Source organism: Manihot esculenta, chromosome 2 (assembly GCF_001659605.2).
Source record: "Manihot esculenta cultivar AM560-2 chromosome 2, M.esculenta_v8, whole genome shotgun sequence".
NCBI lineage: Eukaryota > Viridiplantae > Streptophyta > Magnoliopsida > Malpighiales > Euphorbiaceae > Manihot > Manihot esculenta.
In genome coordinates, this window is record NC_035162.2 from 16,898,157 (window position 1) to 16,912,858 (window position 14,702).

The following is a 14,702-nucleotide window of genomic DNA, read 5'->3' on the forward strand; positions in this document are numbered from 1 at the left end:
TGCGGGGTAGTTAAGGTGGTCATACGGTTATTGCGGGCTAGTTAAGGCTGGTCATACTGTTAATGAATTTATGTTAAAGGAATATTCGATTTAAATCGAAAAAATTGATGAAATTAAATTAATTTAAAATTTTAATATAATTTTTTATTTATTTTAGTTTAATTTAATTTTTAATTTAAAAATTTTAATTATTTTAATTTAATTTAATTTTAATTAAAAAAAATAAAAAAACTAAACTGAACTGATGATAATAGTATATTATTTTTAATAATATTAAAATATTAGACTATAATTAAAAATAAAATATTTTAATTAAATTTTAAAATATTAAAATTAAAATGTAAAAAATAAAAAATAAAAAATTTATTAAAAACTCAACCTGATCAGATCAAATCAAATCAAATTGAATCGATTCAATTTGATTTTTATAAATTTTTAATTTATTCAATTCAATTAAAATAAATTTTCATTAGTTGCACTTATATATATGTGTATGTATCATAACATGACACAAGTAATATTATAATAATGATAAGTAAATTATTATCAATAAATTTATAAAATAATAAGTAAAAATAATATATTATTAATAAATCAAAATGTTTTTTAAATAAAATTACTAAAAAATTGCAATAGAATTGAAAGTAGTCTCAAAAAAATAATAAAATTTTATCTATTTGATAATTAAATATATAAAAAACACAAAAAAAAATCAAAGTATATAATTGTTTAGTAAAAATTATTTAAAAAAATCTATAATATAATAAGTATCACATAATTATAATTATGATTATTATTTAATTTTATAATATAAATTTATATTTTTAAAAGTAAAAATAAGTCAATATCAAGGTATTACATTACACTATTACATAAAATTCATAAAATTAAAAAGAAAAAAAATAATATAACCTCTAATTATATGGAATAATAACGTAGGAGTTTGAAATAATTAATAATAAATTAAAAATTAAAATTAAAAAGACATGAAAATTAAAAATTAATAAAATGTAAAACAAACATATCAGTAGAAAAATAAATGTAAACCTTAAGTTATTACAATTCAAAAATTTTAAGAGAAATTGATTTTATATAATTATACATTTATAAACAAAATAATTTTAAAATTTGGATAAAAGAAAATTAATTTGAGATTATATAATATTTATATTGAGTTTCATAAAATTTTAAAAACAACTATCAATCATATTTAACTTGTAAATATAAAATTTTAAAAATATTTTTTAATTAAATTATTATATCCATTTAATAATAATCAATTAATTTAAATATTTTAAATTTAATTATAATAAATATGTTATAAACTATTAGAGATTTGTAGAAAGTTTCAACTCGATTAATGAAAAAGAAATTAATATAACTATTTAATATTATAGTTGCCTAAAACAAGTCATGATAAGCCAAATAATGTAGTAAGAATCTGATAAGCCAATATGCAGTCCTAATCGAAAAAAGAAAAATTTGAATATCAAAGCACCCGACTCTTCATCAAGATTTGTCCATTCCTAACAAGGTTAGGTCTTCACATAAAGTTATCGTTAGTCATCCAACAGATCCCCATTATGCCTGTAATCACAAATCTCCGATCACTGAGCTAGCAAAATTCCTTATCAACTAATCGATCACATCATTGTCGAATTTACAAGAGTTATTATAATAAACATCATCTTCTTACAACATAAAAGCAAATAATTACAGAGACAAAAATACGCTATTTTTACCCAACTACTCTTGTGTTCTAAGCAATTTCTTATACTCACCTAGTTCTCTAGTATACTAATTTTAGCGTCAGAATGATTGTTGTAGGCACCAACCACCTCACTTTCTCTGTCTTACAGGTTTAGACAATCACAGCACAGCTTTATTTTCCAACCGCATCATTTGATTCTGCTGTTAGGAGATCCATTGAATTATCTTTGGTCATTTGCATTAAAGCCAGTCCCTTATTTCTTTTCTCTTGAAAAGAAACCTGTCTTTCGAAATGGCTGAAATTTCACAAGCTACTAAGATTGTTATTATTGAGGGAGCTATCATTTCTTTTGCCCCTAACAGTGAACCTGTGGGGGTCATACATATATTGCAGGAGGATCTGATGATGGCAAAGGAAAAAACAAACGCATCGAAGAAGATGTCTTGTCAGTTGAACAGGAGCCATGAAGTAAAATTTGGACCTGCAGACAAAGCGATAGGATTTTTTCAAAACGATCCGCTGGTTGTCAAGATCCTTCTAAATAGGTATGAAATGAGATGAGTCTTGGTGGATACAGATAGTTTCATTAACCTTCTCACCTTAAATATTTTTAATAAGTTAAGCTTGGATAAAAATAGTCTTGCTAAAGTTTCCTATCTGTTAACAGGATTAGGAGGCAAGATCGTAACAGTACTAAGTACTATCAACCTCCTCCATGTGCTGCGTGATGAGAAGTATAAGCGGGAGCTGTATGTGGAGTTCGCAGTGGTAGATATCTCATTTGAGTACAATGTGATACTCGGCCACCCAGTTATAAACTGTCATGGTATAGTCATTAATATGGGTGTTATGTATCTTAAGTTACCAGCTTCTGGGGGATTAACCGTAGTCCGAGACAATTCGAAGATGGCCAAAGAATATTATAGACACCCCCACAAAAAATCTCGAGAAAGCAACAATACCCATCAACTTGCTAGAAAAATCGGACTCGCATATAAAATCAGAGTCAACAGACCCAGTAAAAGAAGTATAGTTAGGTAAAGATCAAAAGGTACGGTTCGGTACTGTATTAATTGGTGAAACAAAGAATAGTTTAATAGAGTTGCTAAAATATCAAGTACCACTTTCGTTTGGTCTCCAAAAGATGTTATAGGAATGGGTCCGGCTCTTATCACCCATAAGTTATCTATCGACAAAACAATAAAACTGGTCTAATAAAAGAAAAGAAAGTTCGCACCGGAGAGACAGCAGGTGATCAAGAAAGAGGTTAACAAGCTATTAAATGTAGGATTAATTAAGGAGATCCAGTATTTTACATGGCTCGCAATGTGATACTAGTAAAGAAGGCATACGGAAGGTAGAGAATGTGTGTGGACTTTATTGAGTTCTAAGTTCTAAGTTTTAAGCTCAAAGATAGTAATCACCTGCAACGAAACTCAATTCGCGAGTTCTAAGTTCAAAGATTTCTGCAGCAAATAGGAGATTGACTTAAGGTTCAGTTTGACCTATCACCCACAGACTAATGGAATGATCAAGATTACAAATAGGACTATCTTATAAGAGCTAAAGAAAAGACTCAACCGAACCAAAAGCTACTGGCCCGAGGAGTTGTCCCACATACTTTGGGCGTACATAATAGGTATTTTTTCATGTGTTGTCTTGATTCAGTGAGTAGGAATGATGGGTTGCCTTCTTCAAAAAAAAGATTAAAGAGCACTAAACAAGGCTATAAGGCGAGAATTCGTCAGGACATGAAGACCGGGCGTTGAACTCACTAAATAAAGTCACAAGGCGAGAATCCAACCCGACAGGCCATGAAGACCGAGTGTTGGACCCACAAAACAAGGCCACAAGGCGGGAACCATCAAGCCATGAAGACCGGGCGTTGAATCCACTAAACAAGGCCACAAGGAGGGAACCTGTCAAGCCATGAAAACCGAGCGTTGGACCCACTAAACAAGATCATAAGTTGAAAATCCGTCAAGCCATGAAGACCGGGCGTTAGACCCACAAAACAAGACCACAGGAATCTGCCAGGCCATGAAGATGGGGATTGAACCCTCTAAACAAGACCGTAAATTGAAAATCCGTCATGCCATAAAAACCAGGTGTTGGGCCCATAAATCGAAAATCCGTCATGTCATAAAAACTAAGCGTTGGGCCCACAAAACAAAGTCATAAGGCGGGAATCTGCTAGACTATGAAGATTGGGTATTGGACCCAAGACCACAAGGTGGAATCCGCCAAGTCATGAAGATTAGGCATTGGACCCACAAAACAATGCCATAAGATGAGTATTCGCCAGGCCATAAAGACCATGTGTTAATCCCGCCTCACAAAAAGTTTTTAAGGTATTTTATACATAGGTCATAAGGCGAGTAGCCACCAAGCCACATGACCAAGTGTTAGTCCTACTTCACAAAAAGTTTTTAAAGGCATTTTTATGCCCGAGCTATAAGGCGAGTATTCGCCGGGCCAAATGATCAGGTGTTGGTCCCCCTTCCCGAAAGATTTCTAAAGCATTTTATGCCCAACCACAAAGCGAGTATCAACTAGACCACGAGACTAGGTATCAATCTCGAATAATAAAATCCTTCTAAGTCGTCATCAAGACTGGATAAGACAAATCTGAACAAGCCACGTGCCCCAGGACATAAAAATAACTGTCACGTTCGAATTTAAAGAATCGAAAAATAGTGGAGACTTCTAATATTACACAACAATCGCTCAAAATAAGTCATGAGCTATCACCATAAGATAAGACCACATGGCAAAGGTGTGATAAGTCAATACACGGTCTTATATGAGGAAAGGAAGACCTGAATACCAGGGCATCTGACTCTTCATCAAGATTCGCTTATTATTCCTGATAAGGTCAAGTCTTCACATAATGTTACCATTAGCCATCCAACAGATCTCATTACGTCTGTAATCACGAGATCCCGACCGCTTAGCCAGCGAAATCCCTTATCAATTAACCGGCCACATCATTTCCAGATTTATAGGAGTTGCTATAATAATCACCATCTTCTTACAGTGCAAAAGTGAATGATCACAGAAATAAAAATACACTATTTTTACGCAATTACTTTTGTATTCTAACCAATTCTTTATACTCGCCCTATTCTCCAGTTTACTAACTTGAGCATTCTCCAGTTTACTAACTTGAGCGTCGAAATAATTGCTATAAATGCTAACCAATTCACTTCTCTATCTTACAAATTTAATCAATCACAATATAGTTATATTTTTTGACCACATCACTGTTTAAAAATTTTTCTTATAAATTATTGAAGGGGCAAATAAAAAATAAAGACTCAATTCTAAAAATATAAAATTTAGTATACCTAATTGAAATTTTAAAAAAAATGTTTGGAGGACCAAGATCCCCTTCGCCCTTTATCTCCGTCCCCTGCTCATCTCCTTAATTATATATTCTCTTTATCTCATAATTTTTTTTTTTTCATATAATCATATACATCTGCCCTGTTATCTTCCCTGAATTGTTAATTGTGAATAGAGTAAACTTTGATGTATATGATTGTATAGTTTCAATTTTGGCAATAAAATGTCATTGAAAAATAAAAAGAAAATTGCAAAGTTTTTTTACGTAATGCTATATTTACTGATTATAATTCTCTAAATTTCTATTTAATTTATAGATATTTTTCTATTTGTAATTTATTCAAATTTTGAGTAGCTTGAAAAATTATAATTTTTATTTATATTTTCTTAAAACTTTTTATGCATGCTATAAAAGTTCTGCACAACTTAACTAGTTCCATCAAATTCTAAAAGGTGGTGGAGAAGGAGACTTCACATAAAATCATTTTCCTTCCTCAACACTGGACATATTCCATTTAACCTTTAAATACAATTCAGCTACATGAGTGATTCAACACTCCGAGTGAAATTTATTAAATATGTTGACTTGGGAAAAAAAAGAACTGTAACAATAAATTTGTTTAAATTATTTCTTCTTTTTTCCTTTTTCGAGGGATTTATATCCTATTGAGATATGCTAAAAAATTGATTTCCACATGCAAGCTTATGACATCGTTTAGTACATAAATTATAGGGGAATATTAGTTTATAAATTTAAAGAATAAGTAGAATGACTACAAAATTGAATAGGTAAAAAATGACTTTTTACACCAGGTTGAAGCCGAATGCACAATATGCATTCGGCCTGTCAAAATATTTTCTTTTATAGATTATTTTAAGATATGATAAAGAAAAGACAATCAGGGTGCAATTAGCTCCCTGCGTAAAGCTTTTCAAGAACAAATGTGAAAAGAATGCAAAGATATTTGTGAATTCTGCTCCTCCAATGAAAGATCAACAGTAGAGTAACATTTTACCTTTCAGATTTACTGGTTAATTGGTTCCCTCATCTGTTTCATCATCAGAAGGTCCAAAGTTCTGCATGCCAACAATACTACAACATTTACTCAACTAGAAAAAAATGCACATAAGCACACAAAATTTAATCTAAAAAACATAATCAAGAAAGCAAAAGTATACACTTAATTAGAAATTCCTGATTTTGAGATCCACAATTACTGTAGCTTGTACATTCCAAGAAAAATCTAAAAGCTTAATACAGCTAAACATTTTAGTTCATGCCCAAATCGATTTGGATGTTTCTCATCTATTAGAGGAAATCAGCAAGTGACATTCATTGCAGCCTTTGCAAGTTGCAACAGGATCTTGAAAATTTGTATGGATATTTGAGGCCCTAATAGCTAACATTTTCAGCCTTATAGAAGTAATTCAATTATAAAAATATTACCAAAATCTGGCATCTCAAAACAAACCTTGCATACAAAAGGTTTAGTTCATGCCCAAATCGATTTGGATGTTTCTCATCTATTAGAGGAAATCAGCAAGTGACATTCATTGCAGCCTTTGCAAGTTGCAACAGGATCTTGAAAATTTGTATGGATATTTGAGGCCCTAATAGCTAACATTTTCAGCCTTATAGAAGTAATTCAATTATAAAAATATTACCAAAATCTGGCATCTCAAAACAAACCTTGCATACAAAAGGAAGCTCTAAATATGTCACTTGATTCTTCTCCAACATTTATGACACTCCATTAAGTTGCATTTAGGTAGAAACCCTAAAATATAATAATATAAACAATAACAGAAAAATCACAATTAGCCTCAACAAAATTAATTAAATTAGATGAATTTCATAAAAGTTCTGTTTTCTCAGTCTTTTCCTACTCCCCTAGTCAACCCCTTCATTGGCTTTTTCATTGTTATAGCTGTGACCGTGTTAAATTAATGTACCGTGACTACAAGCGAGTGAAATTAAATGCATAGCGCCTATAAGTCACTGTCACTGTCACAGGCCCTTTTTTATCTCTACCATAAAAACAAGCGTTTGCATGCATATTTACGATAATCAATCAACTTCCAGTGGGACAAGGAACAATTTTTTAACTCAACAGAAAAAAAAGGGAAAAAAACTTCATGGAATATCAAATTGAAAATAAAGCATATCCAAGTAAAGAAGTGCCTGTGAAAAACCTGAATTTGTCTACAAATTTTTCAAACGTTTAGGGAATGGCTCCTCTTCCAAATCAGAACTTTCGCTTTTACTGGGTCCAGCTTTATTATGGTCATGATGGTGTCTCTTCAACTTGCACCATTCATCTACCACCATGGGCTCATCAATAACTTGATTGACAAGACCTAAACTGTCACAAGGAAGGCTGGATTCCTCAGCCATGAGATTGTACTCGTTTTCATCTTGATCATAAACCAAACGGATTCCACATTTTTTCACTTCCATGCCCGGGACAGATGATTCAAATGAAGCTCTAAGATAGCGACACTTCTTCAACGTATTTGATTTATCAAATTCTACTCGGGAATGAAAGCCCATCCAAAGGTGATCAGACTGAAGAGATGGGACTCTATAGATGAGAAATTTAAAGCTAGAGACCACAGTATATTCAACAGCTTCCAACCTGCAATAGATGGCTATATCTGAAGCTGGACCATCAGTAAGCAAATCTGGATTACCACGGATTGCAAAAACGGGACAGACAGCCAGTCCCTTGAACTTGTCATTGTACCAATTTGGAGTTAACTTTATGACAACTGATGGGCCCATATTTTGTTGGATGAACCAATTTGGAATTTCAATTCCAGGAACAATAACATCAAATCTACAACCCCTAAATGAGACATCCTGCATCATGGAAATGCCCATGTTAAGAGATTCAGTTTTTTTTTTTTTTTTTTTTTTTTTGGGGGGGGGGGGGGAGGGGGGTGGAGAGGGGTGGTGCGGGGAGGCAAGCAGATAGAGAGAGAGAGGTAGAAGGGACCTGAAGCTGATTCATTGATAAAGACTGCAAATGGCTTCTTAAAAATTTAAATGCCATACTATCACCACCTTGATCCACAGCAAGCTTCGAACAATTAGTGAAGTAGAAAATTGGCCACATCCATTTACCTGCAATTGCATCTGGACTTGATAGTGATTCTAGGGAGATGCAACTATTTGCATATATTTCATGTAAGGTTGCTGGAAGCTTTCGCAAAGCTTTAAGATTCTTGCACTCATCCAAATAGAGATATCGCAGCTGAGGAAGTTGGCTGATGCTCGCAGGTGTATTTACAAAATTATTTCTGCTTAGATTTAATACCACCAGTGAGGATAGATAGTGAAAGTCTCCAGGGAACATTTCCTCTGAAAGGTTGCAGTCGCTGAGGTCTAGTTCTGTTAGAGAATGTAAACCTTTTAAAGAAGGTAATGATAAACCCACACAATCATGTGTTTTTCCAAATATAGACAACCACTTGTCATACCAATGAACTGGTATAGGTTTAATTCCACAAAAAGATAACACTTTCAGATTTCCCAATAGTCCAATGGAGGATGGTGGTTCTTTAACAGCAGTTTCTCCTACATCCAGCTTCTCCAAGCGTTTTAGGAACCCCAAGCTTTCAGGTAAACTATCAAGATTTGAGCAGCCAAATAGATCAAGATTTTTCAGAGATTTCAAAAATTTAATGTTGCTTGGAAGACTCCCAAGGTTCTTACAATTTCTCATACTCAAGAAAACTAGCCCAGTAAGATTTTTTATTGAGAGAGGCAGTTCAGATATGGCAGTCCCATCCAACGCAACTTTTGACAAGTGTTCCATATTTCCCAGAATATCTGGAAAACTTCCAAGTTTAGAGCAGCCAGAAAGAATAAGAGTATTGAGACTTTCTAATTCAATTCCTGTTGGAAGGCTGCGAAGGCAGCAGCAGTCCTTCAAATTCAACAAAGCAAGCTTCTTGAGTACTCCAACTGATGGGTGAACCTTAGAGAGGCTTGTACAACCTTCAAGAATCAAAGTCTCAAGATTTGGGACTCCAGTGAAGTCTGGGGTCTCAGTTAGGAATTGGGAATGACTCAGATTTATAATTTGCAACTTGTTGAGGTGCTGTTCAATCAACAGAAATAGAAATTACCAGAGCAAATTAACTTCCCAAACTCTTAAAATCATTCTGAAAGAAGGAAAAAAAACAGAGGAATTCTCATACCAGGATTCCTTTCCAGAGTTGTTTAATGGAGCTCCGAGGCATTTCAATCATAATGATCTTCTTCGGATTGAAGTTTGTTGGCAAATATTTAAGGGGGTACCCTTCCCAACAGAGGCATTTTAGTTCATAATATAAAAAATTGAAGTTCCCAGAAAGGTGCACCTTGCGATCTCCATAGGCCCCATGGACATCAATCAATCTTAGATTTTTCATCTTCATAAATGCCTCAGCAGTGAAATGCCTCTCATCTGTTTTAGACAAGTCTATGACTATGCATTCAACATGTTTTGTCCCCTAATAACCCGAAGAAGAGACCAAATGTCAAAGGATAAAATCTCATAAAAGTTACATATAAAATGTCATGTATAATTTCTTAAGAAGCAAATACCTATACTATACAGCTTTATGCTCACATGAAAATATCTCACTTACCGACTCTTGCATCAACACTTGAACGACATCCTCATGGTCCCAGAGCCGGGTGCGTTTGCCAGGATCTTTAAGGGATTGTTGGCGCACAATCTCCCGGCCCATGTCTTGCAGTAAATCATGCATTGATAATGTGTTGTCAAATACAGTTACTAGAGAATGATCAACAAGTTCTCCTATTCCACTTTCAGGATGGAAGCCAAAACTTGTTAGAATATTTGCTACATAATCTTTGTCTTGGCCCCTGAAATAACATGCAATATCAAGAAATAAAGACTTGTTTAAGTCATCAAGTTGATCATAGCTTATTCTGAGGGCTTGCTGAATATCTTTGTTGAAATGTTTCTCCAGTCTACTTAAGGAAGCATTCCATTCTCTCTCACTTCTACCATATAGTGAAGAACCCAAAACTTTAAGTGCTAATGGTAGCCCCTTGCAATAATCAATGGCACGCATTGAAAGCTCTGTAAATTCTTCTGTTCGATGTTTCTGCCTAAAAGCATACCGACTAAAGAGCTCAAGTGCATGGTCCTCATTTAGATCCCTAACCTCATATATAAATTCCACTCCATGGCTAACTAGCAATTGTCTTTCTCTAGTTGTTACAATGATTCTACTCCCACGACCAAACCAATTGATCCCTGCTAAAAGTTCTAGCTGTCTTGAACTATTCACATCATCAAGAACAATAAAGACCTTCTTTCTGTGGAGCCTGGTTTTTACAGAAGCAGGTTCTGTGCTAAGCATATGCATGTTTAGATTGTCATCCTCTAACAATATTGAGAAAAGTTCTTGTTGTAAACGTGGGAGTCCCATTTTCTCTGATTCTTCCCTAACATTTGCAAGGAAGCAGCAACTATCAAATAGAGGAGATATGCGGTTAAAGATAACACCAGCGATGGTTGTTTTGCCTATACCACCCATGCCCCAAATTCCTATCATACGAACATCAGGAAATTCAATGTTTAATAATTTTTCCACTTTCTCCAAGGAAGATTCTATTCCAATCAGTCCCTCAGTGTCACTTGATGATGTCTGATTCAACTTCTTCAGTACATGTTTTACAATTTCATTGATAAGGGTGCAGTCAGGTCTGCAATATAGAAAGAACAAATAGTGATAAGTTCAAATGATTGAAAAAGAGAGCGAAGAAAAAAAAACAATGTAGTTAACTTGTTTCAACCTTAAAAAAGGCTCTGACAAAGCTCAAATGTCAAACATTCTTTTTCAGGATACGGAATTCTCTCTTCTTCTGCATAAATTGGAATCTATTTCGATAATATTTCAACTCTCAGATGTAAATGCAGAAAAATGCTGCCTTCTAAGCAAATAACAAACCCTAGAAAGAGAAAAAATTTCATTTATTATTATCATCATCTTTGTCATCATTGTACATTTTTTATGCGTGCTTTCATATTATTTTAATAGCTATAAGCATTGTAGCTCCTTATATGCGCAGATGGTAAAAGAACTCCAAAATTAGACAGGCATGATCACATCTCCAAAGAGCAACCAGAATATGAAAAAACTGGAAATATGAATTACTGCAACTTATACAACAAAAATTTAAAATCATGTTCTCGGATCTTTTCTTTTGGCCAAAAAAGGGGGAAAGGCAGGGATAATAAACAAAAGGAAAGCTTTCTGGTCTTAATATATCACACAAGTACATAGTTATGTACACCAAAATTAATTATTTTATACCAATAGGGTAAAGAAAGATTATTTAGTCATCCAACAGGGCTAAGGTGATGATAGATAAAAAGAAAGTTTTCTTTCCCTTTCTCTTTCTAATCAAGACTTATAGTATATTTGGTTAAAGCAAATTCCACAAAATTTGGTCAAATTCAATTGAATTCATGTTTAACATTTTTTTTTTAAATTATTACTTATACGTTTGGTTTTAACAAATATAAATTTCAATTCCAAGAATTTAATTCTATGAAATTGACATAAATAAATTGAACCAAATTTTACAAGGTAGATGAAATTACAAATGGATTCCACAAAATTAAGAAAAAAGAATTTTGGACCAAAATGCTCATATCTTTCTCACATACTCCCTCTCCCTCGAACCTCTCTCCCTCTCTCCCTATCTTCTATCTTTCTCTCACACCCGCAACATTCAAAAAAAATATTTCAAAATTAAATATTAAACATAATTTCTATGCACAAGTAAAATAAGATTATTCCTTTTAGAAAAAAAGGTATCTTAAGAGTTCTAAAAATATAAAGATCTTGATTCTAAATTATATAATAAGAACAAACTTTATTTAATATAATGTATGAGGTAAGAAAAACACTTTATTGTTATTGAGAATAATTCAGAAAATAAACAAAAGAACTTCAATAATTAAATTATACATGGAATTTATGTAGAAATCAAATGAAGTATAAATAGAATTTACTCATAAAGTAAACCTGTTAAGAATTCCCAAAAATAAATTACAAGAGAAAGGCTACATTTACCTGACAACAGCTGAATCCAGTCCTGATAGATTGGCTGCGCCCTTCAAAGCAGCTCTCCACTTCTTCACAATCCGCATGTCTCCATTATTTTGTGCTTGTTCTTTAGCTCTAGCATATCCTTTCCCAAATTCCCCAGTTTGTTCCTCCACATTGGAAGGATCAACGCCGTAAAAAACCGGTAAAACATTCTGCCCATGAGCCTTCTTGCATTCCATGATATGCACGAGCTCCTCCAAGCACCATGGTGAATCCGCGTAATTCTGTGAGAAAACAATTACAGCAACCATCGATTCTTCAATTGTTCTCAATAGCTCTGGAGTGATCTCCTCTCCTCTATTAAGCTTATTATCTATGAAAGTCTCAATTCCTTTCTGAGACAATGCCTTATAAAGATAATCGGTAAAATTATTACGGGTATCTTTTCCCCTGAAACTAATGAACACATCGTATTTCCATTCAAGATTTGTAGAAGAAGAGGAAGCCATTTTATACACAATCGCGCTCAAAAACAAAAAATACTTTATTCTGCTTGAATTCCTTCGGGTTTCTTGGCAACCAAACAAGCAATGAGACTGTAAACTCTGGCAAATTGACCAAATGTGAAAATTTTCTAACAAAATAAAGAATCGTAAGAGTTGAAATATTGCATCAAAGGTGAAATAGTGAAGTTGGCAGCAAAGGAAGATTGAAGCTGTGATTTTGCAGGGATTGAGAGAAGCACTCGTCGGATAATGATAAAAGCAATAAGAAGAAAGGAAAGAGAAAATTCCAGAGAGGTAGAACGTGAGAAGAAACAGCGAAGAGTTGAGGCAAGTCAACACCTAGGCTGCTATTGCCTAGTGGGCTAGTTTTCGCGTTATTTTTTTAAGAAAAGCATCTTCTTCCTTCTCCCGCCGCCCGCGATCCGGATTGGAGCCGGTGGTTTCGATTGGTTTGATTATAGTACTTTCTTGAGTAACCTAGGGCTATCAAAATTTTAAAACTTTTAATTATTTTATAAATTTATACAAAACTTTTAAAAATCTATAAAATTATTTAAAATTATAAAATTTATTATAATTATAATTAAAAAATATATTTTAATTACGTCACAATATAATATATATTATTTTATTATATTTATATATTACATAAATAAACGTTATTAATATAAAAATTTTTAAATTTCTTATTATTTTATAATTTAATTTAAAACTTTAAAAATTTCTAAATTTATTTTTCATTCATCTGTAATGTAAAAAAAAAAAATACTATTTTAACTTATTTCTATTTACCATTAGATACAATAAAAATTATAATAAATATTATATTTATTAATTTCTTATTTTTAAAATATTTTATTAAGTGTTTATTTTAATAAATTTTGTTATATTTTTTATAAAAAATCATATTAATATAATAAAAAAAATAAATGATACCATTAATAATATTATGTAATTACTCAATAATATAAGATAGCATTTGAAAACACAAAATTAAAAAAAACACAAAAATAGATATTGTATTAAGAGAAAATATAATTAAAATTCATAAGAATTAGAAAAATCAAAACCAAAAAAATAAAAAGAAGCCTTGATTTTTTTTTCATTAAATATAGTATAATAATAGGATTTTATAAATTTAATGGTGAAAAAAATAAATATAAAGATTTTGAATTAAAATTATATTAATTTTTAAAATTTTAAATTAAATTATAAAACAATTAAAAATTTTATTTATATACATTATATATAAATATAATAAATAATTTACATTGTATTGACATATTAGTAAAATATATTTTATTTAATTTCAATTTTCAAATTGAATATAACTATAACAAAATTTATAATTTTAATAAAAATAAGCCATCAAAATTATAAGATAAACGTTTTATGATGTTTTATCGATTATGATTGAATTGTAATATGGAAGGATGAAATCTCTACTCTTTCTTTTATTTTATTTTCCGTGTTCTTATAATTACTTAATTTTTAAAACTACGAGGATTGCTGTTCATACTACTATTCATAAGGTTGCAGTTGAGGTAAAGCCAATGAAGGTAGTGAAATCTAGCACTATGAAATTTCCAAGAAAAAAAGGCAGCAAAATTTGTGATGGTGAGTTTGCCAACGAAGAAAGAATCAATTTTTGCAAAGAAAAGAGGCCGGCTAAAGAGATGAAAAAGCAAAAGAGTATTAAATCACGTGTCAAGAAAGTGACGGTTAAGAAAGCAAACGAGTGGGGAAGTCGTGTATCAATAGAAGTTCTAAAATTATTTTAGAGTGTGTTTGTTATTGTTATAATCATGGACTCTTACTTTCTATAGGTTAAAATTATATTAATATTTTTATAAATTGTCATTTTTTATTTAATTTAAAAATTTTTGGTAAATGAAATAATTACTATGTTTCATTTTAATTATAAAAAATACAAAATTATGAAAAAAAAATAATTTGTCACAAAATAAACAGAAACTAATTAAAAGAATTGGTTGCGTTAGAATTTGTTTGTTTCCTAAAACAAGAAATTACACTTTTGAAAGAAAAGAAAATAGATTAAGAAA

At 31.8% G+C, this 14,702-nt stretch overlaps 1 protein-coding gene across 6 annotated transcripts; it reads right to left on the minus strand.

Annotated features, from left to right (window-relative positions):
• Positions 1-1,345: 1,345 nt before the first annotated feature.
• Positions 1,346-13,088, minus strand: LOC110608864 (TMV resistance protein N). Of its 6 annotated transcripts, XR_006350076.1 has the most exons (8): positions 12,158-13,088; positions 9,692-10,781; positions 9,260-9,553; positions 8,053-9,159; positions 7,250-7,916; positions 6,747-6,834; positions 6,073-6,133; positions 1,346-1,587 (listed from the first exon to the last, which is right to left on the minus strand). XR_006350076.1 is itself a non-coding variant. In XM_043954354.1 (6 exons), exons 1-5 carry the CDS (start codon positions 12,640-12,642, stop codon positions 7,260-7,262), a joined length of 3,633 nt encoding a protein of 1,210 aa, XP_043810289.1. In that variant the 5' UTR covers positions 12,643-13,088; the 3' UTR covers positions 5,784-6,133; positions 7,250-7,259. The 6 variants fall into 6 exon arrangements, 2 of the variants coding, with proteins under 2 accessions (XP_043810289.1, XP_043810290.1); XR_006350074.1 differs by lacking the exon at positions 6,747-6,834; XR_006350073.1 differs by lacking the exon at positions 1,346-1,587 and having other exon boundaries at positions 5,784-6,133.
• Positions 13,089-14,702: the final 1,614 nt, after the last annotated feature.